The sequence below is a fragment of the Podarcis liolepis genome (assembly GCF_965112155.1).
Source record: "Podarcis liolepis genome assembly, chromosome: 3".
Classification (NCBI taxonomy): Eukaryota; Metazoa; Chordata; class Lepidosauria; order Squamata; family Lacertidae; genus Podarcis; species Podarcis liolepis.
In genome coordinates this window covers 104,360,103-104,377,542 of record NC_139557.1, presented here as the reverse complement: position 1 = coordinate 104,377,542, position 17,440 = coordinate 104,360,103, and the positions used below count along the sequence as shown (strand labels likewise).

The window sequence follows — 17,440 nt, the reverse complement described above, 5'->3', positions numbered from 1 at the left end:
CCCATATAAATCAACCAAGACCCTGTAATCAGTATCTCATAAAATCCCTTGGCCAACTCAAAAGTAAGTTAAATGCAACAAAAATAAAACCTCATTAACATTTTTACTCCCCTTGATCATTTTCATATGCAATTACTTTTCTCATTAATTGACAGAGGATGGTTATAAAAAATGCAGAAGACAATGTTCTGCACAGCACTAGTCGTGAGTTCATATGCAAGAATGATTACCTTCTTCCTCCTTTGTCCGCTATTAGTGATCTTATCCGGAGTGACACCCAGGTCAGCAAGTACTTTAGCTATGCCCCTCGCATCCACTCCGCAGTTGGGGGCCACATTTGTTTCACAGCGTCTATGTACATTCATCTTGCAAACTGCAGTTTAAAACAGGTGAAGAAAGGAAGAGAAAACCCAAGTTGGATTAGATCATTTTTTGATACGTAAACATCAACATCTGTCTTTACCATGTGGAAATCAGGGTGCTGAACTGCAGCAACCCTCCTTGAAACGAGAAAATTATTTCAATGGGGAAAATGCTGAGCTGGATCCATGACTGATCGTTTCATATCCTGGGACACGAGAATTGCCTTCTGAAGATTAGGCCAAGGTTTATCTAGGCCAGCAGTATGTTCCCAACAGCAGCCAGCTAGCAATGCCTCTGGGAGCTTGCTCGCTCAGGTCTCTCCTTCAAACCTGACAGGAAAGATGTGATTAATGGGCTGTGAAGGGACAGGCAGCCATCTTGTCTGTGAATGATGAAGCAAAACATCCTTACACCATCTAGGAGGCAAGAGACAGTGGTGCACAACCCAAATCACTCTTGAGGGCCACTTTTTCATTTTTATTAACCCTAAAAAGCCACCTCACTATATCAAAGCACATTCTTTCCCTCAAAGAAATATGAGCACTGTACTTTGTAAAAGGCTGTTGGGAATGGTAACTCTGAGAGGGGTAAATTGCAGTGCCCAGAGGGAGGGAAGGTGTTTTGTTGTCATTATATTTTCAGAAGATCCTGATAACCCACTTTGTTTCGAAGTGCCTCACAGTTCACTCTCCCGTGTCCCCGTGAAACAACACAGGCCGCTCTGAAATCTTGGCCAACCTATCCCTCCCTTTCCAGCTCTACTCCATTACGCCTTCTCTCCATCTCTCACATTTCTCAACCCAGCCTGTTCATAAATCACTTATAACTCAGCTTGCTACTGAAAAGCCCTTTGGGGAGGTGGGGTTGCAATGAGCAACGGCAGAGGACGATCCAATCAGCCGTCAGGCCTTTCATTGTACAGACCCAAGCTAAGGCCATTAATCATAAACGAATATACATGTTCCCCCTGCCAAACACATCATTGATTTCTGGCTGCAAATGTATCAAAGGTAGCAGCAAATAACTGGGCCGCTTAACATTGAGACTCCTCATTTGTTGACAGACTGCTGGAGCCTTATACCTTATATGCGAGTGCCCTCTTGTGGAGGGAAAAAAAGCTCAAGAAAGTGTACAAAATTGTAAGCATAACTCAATGCTGAACACTTTTAGAGATACAAATACGAACACCGCCCGCCCCCCAAACAATAATTCACTGCACTTCCATAGGGATTTGAACCTGGGTCCTTTGTTTGTTGCTCAAGGGTCTAGTCGCTTCATCACACTGAAGCCATTTAATGATCATTCTAACAGAGGGATGAAGGATCTGCGACCCTCCAAACATTGTTGGGCTACAACTCCCATAATCCCTTGTCATGAGCTATACTAGCAAGGGCTGATAGGAGTTGGGAGCCCAATAATACGAGACATGGTAGCCTCAGTCCAGTATACCTGAAGGAGCGTCTCCACCCCCATCATTCCGCCCGGACACTGAGTCCAGTGCCAAGGACCTTCTGGCGGTCCCCTCGCTGCGAGAAGCCAAGTTACAGGGAACCAGGCAGAGGGTCTTCTCGGCAGTGGCACCTGCCCTGAGGAACGCCCTCCCACCAGATGTCAAAGAGAAAAACAACTACCAGACTTTTAGAAGACATCTGAAGGCAGCCCTGTTTAGGGAAGCTTTTGATGTTTAATAGGTTATTGTATTTTAATATTCTGTTGGAAGCCGCCCAGAGTAGTTGGAGAAACCCAGCCAGATGGTTGGGGTATAAATAATAAATTATTATTATTATTATTATTATTATTATTATTATTATTATTATTAGGGCTGTCACACAGAAGATGGAGCAAGTTCATTTCTCCTATCGTGCACCAGAGGATAGGATTCGAACTAATGATCCAAGTTACAGGAGAGGAGATGTTTTGACTAAACATCAGGAAGAACCTTCCGAAGGGAAGAGGTGTTCGACAGAGGTGTTCCCTCAGAAGGACTCCCCTTCATTGCAGGTTATTAAGCAGAGGTTGGATCTGTCATGGATACTTTAGTTGAGATTCCTGAATTGCAGGGGGTTGGACTAGATGACCCGTGGGGTCCCTTTCCAACGCCGCTATTCTATGATTCGATTAATTTATTGGGGCAAGGGGCACAGGCTCCCCATCCCTGTTCCTTCCATTCCCACTGCTACTGGAATGAGAATGAAATCACGGAAGGAAACTTTCCTAACAGTCCGAAGTCCATATGAGAGCTATAGGTTTACTAGGCCAACCAAAACTTCACAAAATGGTGTGCAAATGTTTGAGTTCTCCAGACTAAGTGTTACAGCAAAACTTAAGGGGGATGGGGGGGGATAAAAAGGCTGCTGGTGTTAGTCAAGCTGTACGTGGCTGCATCTAGTACGTTTTGAAGATGGGGGTGTGGGAAATGAACTTTCAGGTGCTTTGCAGTTTTCATGTTGTACAGTGGTGCCTCGCAAGACGAAAATAATTCGTTCCGCGAGTCTTTTCGTCTTGCGATGTTTTTCGCCTTGCGAAGCATGGTCCGTCGCAACTGTGCCTCTTCAAGCAGCTTTTAAAAAAAAGCGCAAGACGTTTTCGTCTTGCGAAGCAAGGCCATAGGGAAATTCGTCTAGCAAAGCAACGCAAAACCGAAAAACCCTTTCGTCTAGCGAGTTTTTCGTCTTGCGAGGCATTCGTCTTGCGGGGCACTACTGTACCCCAAACTCCTGAGAAGAAGAAACACATAACAGCTCAACCTCCGTCTCCACAAATCCCACAACCAGATGCTACTCACTCCTGATAAGAGGCAGGTGGGAGACGATCCACCATAAAATTTATGATGAAGTGTTCTGGGGAACTTGAAAGCTTGTAAAAAAATTGATGATATTTTTGTTGGCCTAACGAATTCCTAATATGGGCACTTATTTGTTTTTTTCTTATAGGACAACCTTTTCAAAAAGTTGACATTCCTATCTATCTCCCACCACCGCTGTGATTTTTTAAAATAAAGCTGTTGTGTTTCAGAAACATTGCCTTAGTCGGATGCTCCTTGAATACCTTATGTTGCAAGATCAAACCAAAAACAAGGGAAAGCAATACGCCTCTGGTTTCAGAAACAGACCCTAAAAACAGCAGCCATAGATACTTCAGAGCTTACTTTGAATTCTGTGACCACCCACAGTAGGACAACCCTGCATGTTCCCAAAACATCATAAATTAAAAGGTTAAAAAAAGGGTCCAAGTAATCCAATTAAGTGAACATAAGGAGACAGGGAGGCATCTCTACAAATCTGCCAAGAATTGAATAAGCCAACAGGGTTGGCAGCAGCTGTTGCCAACCAACTCCATTTATCCTGTTCTCTCTTTCTGAATTATTCTGGGTTGTTTTTGTTCTGCTTGCTGCAGGCATGCAAGTGTGTATATTTAAAAAAATGGGGGGCTTTAACTCAGATGCAGACATGTTTTGATTTCCTCCACTTAAGGTTGCTATTGCAGATAAATTGCTCCCGGTGCGAAAATGAGATGGCAAAGAATGAGAAGCTAACCACTCAAGGACTAAATGTGTGAGTTCGTATGGGGAAAAATCCAGGGTTCTGGCTACCCCACTCTCTTTGAAATGTAATTGGGGAATCCAGGAATTTCTATGGTAAGGTAGTGCATTTGAAAGCAATTTATTATTTGTACAAATCTTTATGCACCTAATACTAAAAGAATACCAATGGCGTGTTCATTAAGGAGCATACGTAAAGCACTTAGGATAGGTTATTGTGTTTTTCGATGAGCATTTTGGGAAAAGTTTTAACTTTCCTTGGTTTCTGTTTATTTTATCGGTTCCTATTTTATCCTGTTAAAGACACTTTTAGATTTTTTTTTAATGCGTGTGTATAAAGTGACAATAATGATCATGAAATATAGGCATCCAAATAAATTTCCACAACAAGTAATAAAACCGCTGTGTTGCATAATAAGCAAAGCAGACTTCGTTTTATTATTTGCTTTATTATTAAGCACAAGCGCGAAGGACGACGCACAACCTACCTTTGCATTGTAAACCTTGTCTCAGAAGACCCCAGAGCAACGAACCACAGTGGTCACAGAAGGTGGGCACTTTGTAATTGTGAATGCTGAACTTGTGAGGCATGTTGACACTGAAGCGCTGGGAGCCCACCTGGCAGAAAATCACAAGAACACACAAAAACCACCACTCTGGTACGTCTAGTCTTTTCCAGTGAAGGCCTTGCAAAGTACTTCTACATTTTCCATATGCAACTCAATTCCCCAAGTGCTAACCCCTGCATAGGCAAAATGGTGGACTTCTGTGGGTCAGTGGGTCTAGCTGTTAGCCAGAAAGTTGGTGGTTTGAGCCCACCCAAGGACAGCTGTGGGCAGGATTCCTGCATTGGACTAGATAACCCTTGTTTCCAACTCTTCAATTCTTTGTTTCTGTGAATCAAGGATACTGCGATGGGAATAAGCTGTACCTTTTACGGGAGGGTTAACTGCGCAGTGATAGAGAGTACACTCTGCATGCGGAAAATCCCAGGCTATTGAGTATCTTTGGTCCCCAATGAAGAGCATCAGGCAGCAGACAAGGGGAAAGAGCTCTGCCTGAACTCCAGGAGAGCTGCTGCTGGTCTGAGCAGACAGTATTGGGCTAGGTGGAACGGCAGTCTGAGACTGTATTAGGCAGCTTCTTATGCATGTTGCAGGGGAATATCAGCAGTACAAAGTGGTTCGGGTCAGCTTGCCAATTTTACTGAGGACCCTCTGGTCATCTTTCAAGGAACATCGGGATCCTACCAAAGGCCGTTTGCAAATCAGCATCAACATTGTCCCTCAATGATTCACTTGTGGTAGATAAATAATCTTCTGGTTGTTTTAAAAAGTTCCACTTGCAGATGGAGATACATGGCATATTCCCACCCACTTCTTATCGCTGGCTTCTACCCAGAAGTTCTTTAAAACAATAAGAGCACCAATTCAGAAATGCTTTAAAGCTTCCTGTAGTCTGGAGCCAGAGAATGTAAATCTACACAGGAACTTCCATATCCCCGCTGGCATAGAAGCATGGCACAAGTTGGTAGATTAACATCTGGCACAAGAGGTCATGGCTTTTCAAAGCACAAACACTGGCTTGTAAGCTCCGGGGGGGGGGGGGGCTAGAAGATGGTAATGCAATGGCTCTCTAAAATAAAACTGAGGTATGGGGTAGGGCATCCCACAGAACAGACTGCAGCGGCACTCTATTTTTTGCAAGAGGGCGAGAGAGGAAAAGATTCTGGACACTGTCAGCTCTACCCTGAGTCTAGATTCACCCTGCCAATCCAAATTGGAAATGCAAACTGCTTCGGTTGAGAAGCTGTGCACAGGAACCTTGCAGAACCACCGACGGCAGAGGACAAAGACACATCACCAACGCTGAAATGGGATTCAGCTGCCAGTCTGGTTGGCTTCTGTATGTGGAGTGTTAATGGGGCAGCCATCTTGTCTTTTGCCTCAGGCGGCAGAATTTCTTGAGCAGGCTCTGAAGACAGGGCCACCGCTTTGGGTGGCCAGTATCCAGTTCCATTCTCAGAATTCAGAGTTGGCCCTCTTTGAAAAACAAACAGTGGTAATAGTTCCCAGGGAAATTGTGCACAGCGGTTCTCAGTCATGCAAAAAAGTAAATGGTGAACTAAAGAGAGACTAGAAGGCTGCAGTCGGGATCCATCTCCTTCCCCCTCTCTTTTAACAAACAGGGGAGGTGACAGTGACTTGGCCTGACTTTATATATATGGAAAAAAATTCCACAAAACAGCACAACTCCCTTTTATCTGGAGCATTTGTTCCATAAATATTTACCTCATCGTGGGCTTCCTGCTTCTTCAACCCAGCGCATTTCGTTATTATAAGCTCATGGCATCGCTTATGGACTACGCAAGTGCAAACTGTAAACAAGAGAAACCGTATCAAGTTTGAGTTTTCACAAAGGCAGTTTTATTATTTCGTCCAGAAGGGGTTAGGTAACTGAAAATGAAAAAGGAAAAGGGAAATTCTGGAGGGTTGCTTCCCATTCCTACCCACCAGTCCCAGAGGATCTGAAAAACCTAAGCAATATACTTCTTAACTGAAGAGGGTGGTCTAGGGTTATGGTAGCTGAGCTGAATTGGGACAGGGTTGGGGGAACAAGTTGTCTTGTTTGCATCTAGTGGAACTTCCCCTCCTTCTCCTCTCCACTTCTGCTCCTGAAATCTCTTCCGGGTTTTCCCCTACCAACTCTTCGGAGAAGACTGGGGACACTGGAGGGGGGAGGATTTGCTGGGGGATGAAAGGGACGACAACTTCTGCTGTGCAAACAGAGGTCCTTGCCCAAACGGGACAACTCTGCTGAATGCAACCCATTGCATGCTGTTCCAATGCTGCTATCAAGAGAATCGTGGGGCCCTCATGGCACACAAAAGAGATCCTGCGAATTCACGACACAAAGCGCTCGTTTTTTATCTTGAAGGCCCTAAACAGCTTGGGGCCTGCACTCATGTCAACTTCCCCACACTACATCCCCACTGCTGTGCTCCTGTGCCTGCCACTGATGTCCATTAAACTGATGGCTAAGAGAGGGAGGGTCTTTTCAGTGGTGGCCCCACACTTGTGAAACTCTTTTCTCATTGAGGTTTGTATAGCCCAATGCCTATTCACCTATAAGCAAGCATTAAGGACCAATTTCTTTTAAATTCAGCTAGGTAGCTGTGTTGGTCTAACACAGCTGAAATAAATAATAATAATAATAATAATAAATTGTCCAGTAGCACCTTAGAGACCATCTAAGTTTGTTCTGGGTATAAACTTTCATGTGCATGCACACTAGAGTATCTGAAGAAGTGTGCATGCACATGAAAGCTTATACCCAGAATAAACTTAGTTGGTCTCTAAGGTGCTACTGGACAATTTTTCAATTTCTTTTAACTTGCTTTTGCATAATCAGGGGCTCTTTATTCGTTTAAATGATATAACTCTGAGCTGAATGTTACTTGTTTGTTTGTTTGTTTGTTTGTTTGATTGGCTGATTGATTGATCCTGCTGTCTTTTATATTACTGATCATTGATCTTGTTCCAAGAACCAATGAATGGCAAAGATGCTAGCTCCTTATAACTTACACCACAGATCTTATATTTGTATGTCAAATTTTCCTTACCTTGACATTGGTACCCTTGCTTTCCTATTACTCCCCTGGAGATGAAAAACAAACACACAGAGCATGGATTAGGAATCGGGAATGGACATATATTTTCACATCGCAACATTGACATGGTCAAGAGAGAGAGACACAGCCAATGACCAGGGATGAATGTACTGGCTGCAACCCAACTTATTTAAGGAGATTCCTCTCTTGGCTCTACAGATGGAATTCTTCCCTTTGTTTCCCCCTCCATCATTTTTGGAAATGTCACCAAGCATATACTTTGCCAAAAATCCCATGCCAAAAATGAAAATAGATAGTTCTTAAGGCTCCTTAGGAACCAATTCCTCCGCAACCCTGACACTCTCTCTTTCTCTCTCTCTCTTACATGAAAGAAAGTATTGTGTGTTATCTGCACAGCCACACATGCTCCAAAGCCCTGAAAGGTCTTGCAGATCTGGTGCCTCTGAGTCCTTAATTCAGGCTAATCTTGGGCCTTCCAGATGTTGCTGGACTCCAGTTCCCATCAGCCCCAGCTGGCATGGACAACCGTCGGGGATTATATAGGAGCTGTAATACAGCAACATCTGTGGACCACAGGTTAGCCAGCCCTGCTGAAATGGTTGAAACTGAGAAGAAGAAAGCTTGAAAGGCTTCTTCCTCTATTTTAGTCCTGCAAAGATCAGAGACACCGTGGCTGTGGAGCTTTTCCCTGCCATAAGAGACATTATTGATAGATGTAGGGCCAGCTGAACATTACCTTCTGCAGTTTTAGTGTTACAGATCTGAAAAAAGACCCCTCTATCTGCCATGTATGCAAACACACACACATTAGTATGATTCAGACAACCAGCCTTCTCATCGCTATCTGGGGCTGGGTAAAATTCAGTGCACTTGACCAATCCCTCGTCTGAATGAGTCAACAACTTAAAAATCTTACAGCCCATTCCTACGCATGCCTACTCGGAGTAATCAATAGGGATTACTACAAAGAAGGTGTGCAGAAAGAATGCAAAGAGTTTGGTTCTATATTATCAAATAGCTGCAGCAACCACAACAATAGTTACCTTCTTTTCGACAAAAAGAATGGATTTACAGTAATTGAAGCAACCCACATGCTATCATGCAACACATCAAGCTAGCCCAAAGGTGGAGAACGGGATCTGGTGGGTGGGCTGGATCCTTACCTCCCGCCACCTGCACCCATAGGCCATTTTGAGTGGTAACTGGGGTCAATTACCTGTCAATTACCTGGCATAGCACTGATGCCAATTGCCCCAAAGTTATTTTTTGCTTTACCAAAAACTATTGAATGCAAAGGAAGATTTGTGTTTGTAGCAAGCCCTGCTTGAGGGCTTGATGTCAGTGCCAACCCCACCAGCACTTCCTGTTGGCACCGATGGGTGCTTAATGCAAGCCTGCTTTAGCAGGGATCAGTTGCAATATGGAGTTCCCCAAACTGGGAACCCTGTAGCACAGCCAATCCTAGCATGAAAGCTCTAACAAGCATGTAAGCTTGGCACTTTCAGCAAGTAGGTACACAGGTGGCACTGTGGTGTAAACCACTGAGCCTCTTAAGCTTGCTGATTGTAAGGTCGGTGGTTTGGATCCCCGTGACAGGGTGAGATCCCGTTGCTCTGTCCCAGCTCCTGCCAACCTAGCAGATCGAAAGCACACCAGTGGAAGTAGATAAATAGGTACCATTGCGGTGGGAAGGTAAACAGCGTTTCCATGCGCTCTGCCTTCCATCACGATGTCCCGCTGCGCCAGTAGCGGTTTAGTCAGGCTGGCCACATGACCTGGAAAGCGGTCTATGGACAAACGCCGGCTCCCTTGGCCCGAAAGTGGAAATGAGCGCTGCACCCCATAGTCAAATTTGACTGGACTTAACCGTCCGGGTGTCCTTTACCTTTCAGAAAGCTCCACTTGGGACAGCTGATCAACTGACTGGCTTGATGAGGGCCAACCAGAAGTGCATTTTTAAGCTTCTAATCATTTCTGTGTGCCTGCAGCTCTGCCTGTACCACACCTGGTACCACATATGAAACCAGGTGTAGGGCAGCGGGGTCTGGTTGGGGGGGGGAATCCTTGTAGGCCAAACAGGGACCCATTCTGGGCCTAATTTGGTCTTCCCCTGAGCTAGCCGATGCCCAGCAATGACACCTCACAAAATACTTACCATATAAAGTCTCGGCAGTGTGAACAATATGTTGGTTGTCTAAGGTAGGTGGCCATAAACTTGTGCCCGTTAACCTGGTGGACCCTGCGTCGCACTGCCCCCTGGCGCTTCCGGGGCCGCATCCGCTCTCTAAACACTCGTTCCTCATTGTCTTTGGGTGCTAGAGAGAACAAAAGAGAGAGGAAGAGAAATAACATCTCAGATATGAAAGCTGGTGAGAGAATCAAGAGAATGCAGGTTGATTTCCACATTGCACCGTGGCTGCAAACCACCACAATTCTTTCTATTTCCCCCTGGAGACTTTTTTTTTTTTAATTAAACTTAAAAATCTTTACATGTATATTTCAGACTCCAAATTTGTTACACATTTCTCTTTAAACTTTGACATCCTGCATTTCCCTCTATGCTGTTCTTAATCCTATCCCCTTTTAAATTCTGTGTTCTAATAAACATTTCACCTAAGACATTTTCCTCTATTTCATTATCAATCTTCTACCGCTGCTCAGATTTCAAATCCTGCTCGCAATTTCACCCAATTATCGCCCCCCCCCCAATATTCCCCAAAAGGGCATGTATACTCTGTCATGTTGGGGGTTTTTTGGTTTTCTTTTCCTGTTAGTTTCGCAAGTTCCACCGTAGCCCATTAGCTTTAAAATCCATTCTTCTTTCGTTGGGTGTTTTCTTTCCAGTTCTGCGTCAAACCACCCCAAGGTTTTGCCTGGTTCATCATACTTGGCTGGCGTTATTTATTTTATTTATTAAATTTCTACACCGCTTTTCATACAAGGATCACCAGGCGGTTTACAATATATGAGGCAAGAAGTGTCCCACTTTCCCAAAGTTTATCTCTGGCCCAAACCACGGATGCTTCCGGAATGCCTTGGTTATCTAGTTCCAGCAAGTGGCAAGATCACAGCTGCGGGGGAGGGGGGCGCATCTGACGTGCCACCCCCTCCTCAGACACTGTTGCGTGTCGAGGTCCCCAAGCCACCCCCTGAATAAATTGCAATTCACTCAGATTTTTTGTTTAAGGTTTTTGACATAATTGTGGCCACAATTTTATTAGAATATATAATGCGAGCGGTTGCTTAGGCATTGGTTCCGACTATCTGTCCCCACCCTGGGACAGAACTGACTTCCGGATTCCAGCGAAAGCCAGTAAGGGAAAACAATATTGGGGAGAGAATGGGGCTGGGCACCATACCGTCACCCCTCCCCACATGCTCCCAGGGGGTTGGATGGCCCTAGCCCCTTGCCAGGGATACGGACAAATGTATGGCAAACCCCTGGATTCCTTTAACGGAATTCCCTTGCAGCAGCAGCAGCACTGGAGGGGCAGGCACAGCCAGTCCTTACCCCACCACCAACCAAATTTTAACCAATGTCTAACCGCAACTTTACAAGTTGTGGCAATTTGCTACCCAGTAGGCAAAAACCAAATGGCACCAGCCAATCTGCCAAATGGACAAAATTCCTACCAGGCCCCTGCCCTAAAAGCAGACGACCCCATGACAGGCATAGCAATGTCAAACAGCCCTAAATTAGGGAGGGTAGGCGAAGCAAGAGGCCAAAAAAGCTGTGTGCCAAGAATATATAACCTTTCTGTAACTTTCAAACCTCTAATAATTTTTTTTTTTTTTAAAGAATATATAACCTTTGGGCCAACCCTCTAAATGGTAACATCAAAGTCTCCCCAACAACCCAACTTGGCCCAATCACAGTCATGGCCACCCAAACGGTTCCACCCATTAACCTAGAGGGGGTGTCTTGTTAGACCCCACCGTAACACGCGCTCTCCATAAAGGAGAACATGCTTTGCTAAGCCAGAAGGGGACAAAGGTGGCTTCTTACCCTCGTAGATCAAGCCTAGATTCCTGCTCTCTGCCCCACTGTTCACTTCCAGCAGCCCACAGAAATTGGCTGCAAGCAACTAAATCTTATTACACCTCCTTTCTTAATGAAACTGCAGGGTTTTTCTAATGCAAATTGAAGCAGTTTGGAGTGTCAGCACACTGTCTGCATCAGATACAAATTGATTCTCAAGGCGAGGAAACGAGCAGTTCCATCGGCGTATTTAATTTCAATTGCCAAACACTCAGCATATTTTCTCAAGGAGCAAGCAGGATGATATATACAAGGGCCAGCGATGATCCCATTTGTTTTCTTTCTTTCCGCACTGTTTCTCCTTCTGCCATTTTCCCCGAAAACTGGGATGCTGTGGTCTCTTCCTTGTTCTTCAGCTATTGTGCTAAACCAAACGCTGAGGGGGACTGCAACAGGCAGAGAGATCACACACACAACTTTTGGCTTCCAGCTGCGACGCCGCCACCATCAAAGGGAAGCCACACAGTCCGTGTGCTGAGGCTTCCAGCTGTGTTACATTGCACTGAGTGAGAGACACTCACTGTCCACCCACATCCTTTTTTGCTTGGGGGGGGGGGGGAGAAAGGATATGAACCAACCACTATCAATATCAGGGAGACATCCAAGGGGACAAGACCAGAGGGTTGGTATCCTGATACACTCACTGGGTTGTGAAGCAACATCTGATAATGGTGACATGGACCTTAATGAATTCAACTTGCTGGGGCACTAACAGAGATTTATTGTTATTTTTATTATTATGATACCATATGCTCCTGATATCTGATTTAGAAATCAGCAAAATAAATAAATAAGCGAACTCTGATTCAATTGCCTGGAAACTCAATAAGGCTGCTCTCTTTGGCCTACAAATGCACTGCTGTGGGGCCTAAAAAGATCTTATTTTCTGCAGCTGCGTAGCATCAAGGGCTTGTGGAGAAATACAAGGAGGACTTTAAGTTACCTAGCCATTGTATTTTTTAAAAAAATCAAATGTGTAGTTTAGCGTTTAAGTAATGTTATTAATATTCATAATACTAATAGCCTCAACTCCAAAGAGAGGGCCACTTATTCTATTATTATTATTATTATACCACACTTTTCTTTATAAATTCAAAGGGCTTGCAAAATTACTAGAACATGTGAAAAACAATAAATATAGCAAGAAAGAGAATTTCATTTGGCGGCTCCTTAAGACTAATTATGAATAAGCTTTTGATTACAAAGCTTTCACAAGGAAATAACCAACCACTTCAGAAATTTCGTTGTATATATTAACTTATATACAACCCACTATGTATAAAATAATGAAAATAATTAAGTATCATATAATAAGAGCAGGCTAAGGGAAGTTAAAAAAGCAGAGAGATGAGGATGATTACAATTCATGAACATGGCAAGTTACAGCCTAGAGGCCCCCAAAGCAGAAAGCTTGAATTCTTGATGGCTTGAATTCTGCAGTTCTCTAAAGATGATGCCCCAAATTTCCATCCCAGACAGACATACCAGAAATTCACCACGACCAATGTTACTGAAAGCTCCTGAGAGGTCCAGCAGGACCAGGGATAGATACTCCCTGGCGAAGGTCACCTACCAAGGTGATCAAATAATTCTCCACTTAAAACCAAGGCTGGAATCCAGATTGGACAGAGTCCAACCGCTAACGTCTTCTCCCTTATTTCATCCTCAATATCCTGTACATGCCTAATCCTGCAAAGGGCCAAGTCCATTTCTGTAAGCCTGCTCACATATCCCAAGCATGCTGATCCTAGCCCAGCCCAGCAGGATCCTTGCCCAGAATTGTTCCAGGCATGTCTCATTGATACCAACACACACAAAAAAACATGATTCTGACTCATCCAACATTTGTCTCCATTACAGAGAAAATTACGGGCAATTGCTTTATACCAGACATTTGGCAGAACCCTTTCCTGCAAACATAATCCCTAAGGGATGGTTCATATAGTTAGCTTCTCCTACACATGAGTTGTCGGAGTCTTGCTCACTTATGCCCATGCTCACTATTGTGCGAGGGAAGTGCGACAGGAGCATTTCTTTAAATGTGTGTATTCTGCAACATGTCATTGGTTTCATAGAATCATAGAATCATAGAGTTGGAAGAGACCACAAGGGCCATCGAGTCCAACCCCCTGCCAAGCAGGAAACACCATCAGAGCACTCCTGACATATGGTTGTCAAGCCTCTGCTTAAAGACCTCCAAAGTAGGAGACTCCACCACACTCCTTGGCAGCAAATTCCACTGTCAAACAGCTCTTACTGTCAGGAAGTTCTTCCTAATGTTTAGGTGGAATCTTCTTTCTTGTAGTTTGGATCCATTGCTCCGTGTCCGCTTCTCTGGAGCAGCAGAAAACAACCTTTCTCCCTCCTCTATGTGACATCCTTTTATATATTTGAACATGGCTATCATATCACCCCTTAACCTCCTCTTCTCCAGGCTAAACATGCCCAGCTCCCTTAGCCGTTCCTCATAAGGCATCGTTTCCAGGCCTTTGACCATTTTGGTTGCCCTCCTTTGGACACGTTCCAGTTTGTCAGTGTCCTTCTTGAACTGTGGTGCCCAGAACTGGACACAGTACTCCAGGTGAGGTCTGACCAGAGCAGAATACAGTGGCACTATTACTTCCCTTGATCTAGATGCTATATTCCTATTGATGCAGCCCAGAATTGCATTGGCTTTTTTAGCAGCGCATCATTGGCGGATTTACACTGGGCCATCCACATATCATTTTGCTTTATTCGTTGTTCTGCGACGCTTCCCCAATGTTACCGCCTTATTGCCGTCTGCAGGGACACTCTTGGACTGTAGCATAATGGGGGGAAACTACACAAGACTCTTTCTTTTAAAAGTATAAAAACAAGAGATAAGATTTACTTGGTGTGCTTGCTCTTGTCGGATTGAATGCACAAGACAGGCAGGTAATACTTACATTACTGAAACATATTTACATGAATTTGTATGAGGGACTGACTAATATTTACAGACCGGCTCTGAGGCCAGCAGCAGCATAACGCAGCGCACTTGCTGCTCGAACAGTTAAAATGCACGCAACAGCTGATAACTGGACCAAATGAAAACAAAAACTGTCTCGGGCGTATAACATCACAGCACTAAAACCCTTTGCGTAGTATTTTGGATGCCCCCATTCCCACAGGGAGGTGGGGGTTGTAGTAATCTTTGTTCTTGCTTTTTTATTGTGTATTTTGTGGTTTTCTAAAAATCTCGCATTCTTATGTTGTGAACCGCTCTGAGATCCATGGATGAAGGTCATTATGCAAAATAAATAAATAAATAAATAAATAAATGATAGATGGATGGTAGATAGATAGATGGATGGATGGATGGATAAATAAATAGATAGATACAGATGATGAGAGAGAGAGAGAGAGAGAGAGAGAGAGAGAGAGAGAGAGAGATAATAGCTAGATGATAGGTGGTAGGTAGGTAGGTAGATAGATGATAGAAAAATCTCAGCCCACTTTGGATGTATTTTGTGGTTTTCTAAAAATCTTCCATTCTTATGTTGTGAACTGCTCTGAGATCTATGGATGAAGGTCAGTATGCAAAACAAACAAATGATAGATAGATGGATAGATGGATAGATGGACAGATGGATAGATAGATAGATAGATAGATAGATAGATAGATAGATAGATGATAGATAGATAGATAGATAGATAGATGATAGATAGATAGATGATAGATAGATAGATAGATAGATAGATAGATAGATAGATAGATGATAGATAGATAGATAGATAGATAGATAGATAGATAGATAGATAGATAGATAGATGATAGAGCTAGATGGATAGATGGATAGATGGATAGATAGATAGATAGATAGATGATAGATAGATAGATAGATAGATAGATAGATAGATAGATGACAGATAGATGACAGATAGATAGATAGCTAGATAGATAGCTGGTAGATGGTAGATAGATGCTAGATAGAGAGAGAGATATATGAGAGAGAGAGAGAGAGAGAGATGACAGAAAAACTACAGCCCACTCTGAAGTGCTAACTCAGTGCTAGAGCACACGAGGACTCCAAGTTCAGTTTCCAGCAACCCCTTGTTGGAAAATTAATCCCACCTTTTCCTGTTTGGAGCTCCAGGTGGAACACATGGTTCTCCCCATTTCATCCTCACAACAACACTGTGAGGTAGGTTAGGCTGACAGACAGTGACTGGTCCAAGGTCAGTCCGTGTGGCTGAGCAAAAGGACTAAGAACCCTGGTCTCCCCGGTCTGAGTCCAACAGACTAAGCATTGTGCCACACAAGCTCTTCTCCCACTGCCTGGGACCCTGGAGGGTTGCAGCTGGTCTTGGACAATATTGAGATAGATGAATGAGTGGCAGTTTCAAAATGTCCGCATAGAGATAAATTACGATCTCCTCCAACTGCGTTCCCAGGGTTTTTAAAAGTCAGCCTTGGAAATAACGTGCAGTATCATTTTTATATTAAATAACCTCAGAAATGCACATTCATATATATATATATATTTTCTCCCAACTTCAGCTTCCTGGAACTCTAAAATAGTCCCTTTTAGCACAGCAAAATCAATCAAGTAATGAGAAATCATTACTTAACTTAATTTATTGTGCATGCCCAATGGAATTTAGGAAGAAATTTAGTGAGAAGGTTTGATCCAGCAGAGAAGTGCCAAAATGCATTAGCTGAAATCTAGATTAACTAGCTAAGCACAAATGAGGGGATTTAGAAGTTTAGCCAGCTAATTATCAGTTGCCAAAGCATGGGGGGGGGAGGAGAGAGCTTTGCTTGGAGACTGCAGATTAAATGTGTTGAATGTCCCCCCCCCCAATATATATATATATATATATATATATATATATATATATATATATATATATATGCTTTCGTAGATTTTCACGGGTACAGGAATGCAGGTTTTGGTGTCTTCGGGTGTCTTCCCGTGTAAGAGTTGGGGTGTCTAGGCGACGTTTCGACGAGGTCTCACTCGTCATCTTCAGGCTGGTGCTTTCGGCTTCTTGTTACTGGAACAGAGCAGGATCTCAGTGTTTGAGTTCCTATAAATACTGTTGAGGGGGTGTGGTGTATAGCCTCCAACGTTCTGGGCAGAGAGGAAGTTCCCAGGTTAGTGTGCCTTTTCTTCTTTTGTTCCTTAATTACTTGAGGGATATCTTGAGTGATTTCTTGAGTGATATTCTGAGTACCACCTAGGTGGGTCATTAAGTGTGGATTAGTTGCTAAAGCTTTCGTGTCTTGACCTCTTGAGCTTGTGAAGAGTTTTTCTGAGAAGATGGCTGTACTGCACTTAGTTGTGCTCTGGCTTGGCTTCGTGTATAGGGGCGAGCTGTGGTTTTGTGCCCTGTGCCAGCCAGATCTGTGTAGGGATTGCAGGGGGGTGCAGCATCCGGAGGTGCCACTATGGTTTGGCTACTGGATGGTGTCTGTAATTTATCTGTGGAGAGGGTCTGGGTTTGGGTCTGGTGTGGTTGATTGGTGATGGCGTTCTGTGTGCCTCTGGTTCTGGTGTCGGTTTTTGTGGGGAGGGCTAATTTCCAGATGTCTGGCAGGCGGGACGTGTCGTCACGCTTGTTCATGTTGTGAGGGTGTTTCTCTATCTCGATGGCTTCCATGATTATTCTCTTGTGGTGATGTTCCATGTTAAAGAGCAATTTGGAATCTGCAAAATTAATTTCGTGTCCTGTTTCTTTCATGTGTTGGAAAAGAGAGGAAGTTTTTTCTTCTTTTTTGACGGCATTCTTGTGTTCTGCGATACGTGCATTTATTCGTCTGTTTGTTTGTCCAATGTACGTGGCTGGGCAGACTTTGCAGGGTATTTCATAGACCCCTTGGTTTTCCAACTGGATTTTATCT

The 17,440-nt window shown here is 43.8% G+C and overlaps 1 protein-coding gene across 1 annotated transcript in view; it reads right to left on the bottom strand.

Moving 5' to 3' along the window:
• The window catches only part of PRKCE (protein kinase C epsilon), a 311,931-nt gene that overhangs the window by 86,075 nt on the left and 208,416 nt on the right, over positions 1-17,440 (bottom strand). Inside the window, exons 3-7 of the mRNA XM_083494361.1 lie at positions 9,691-9,850; positions 7,527-7,561; positions 6,196-6,281; positions 4,393-4,522; positions 231-373 (exon numbers count right to left, since the gene is read on the bottom strand). Coding sequence (XP_083350487.1) covers positions 231-373; positions 4,393-4,522; positions 6,196-6,281; positions 7,527-7,561; positions 9,691-9,850 — 554 coding nt within the window. The remainder of the gene's footprint in view (positions 1-230; positions 374-4,392; positions 4,523-6,195; positions 6,282-7,526; positions 7,562-9,690; positions 9,851-17,440) is intronic.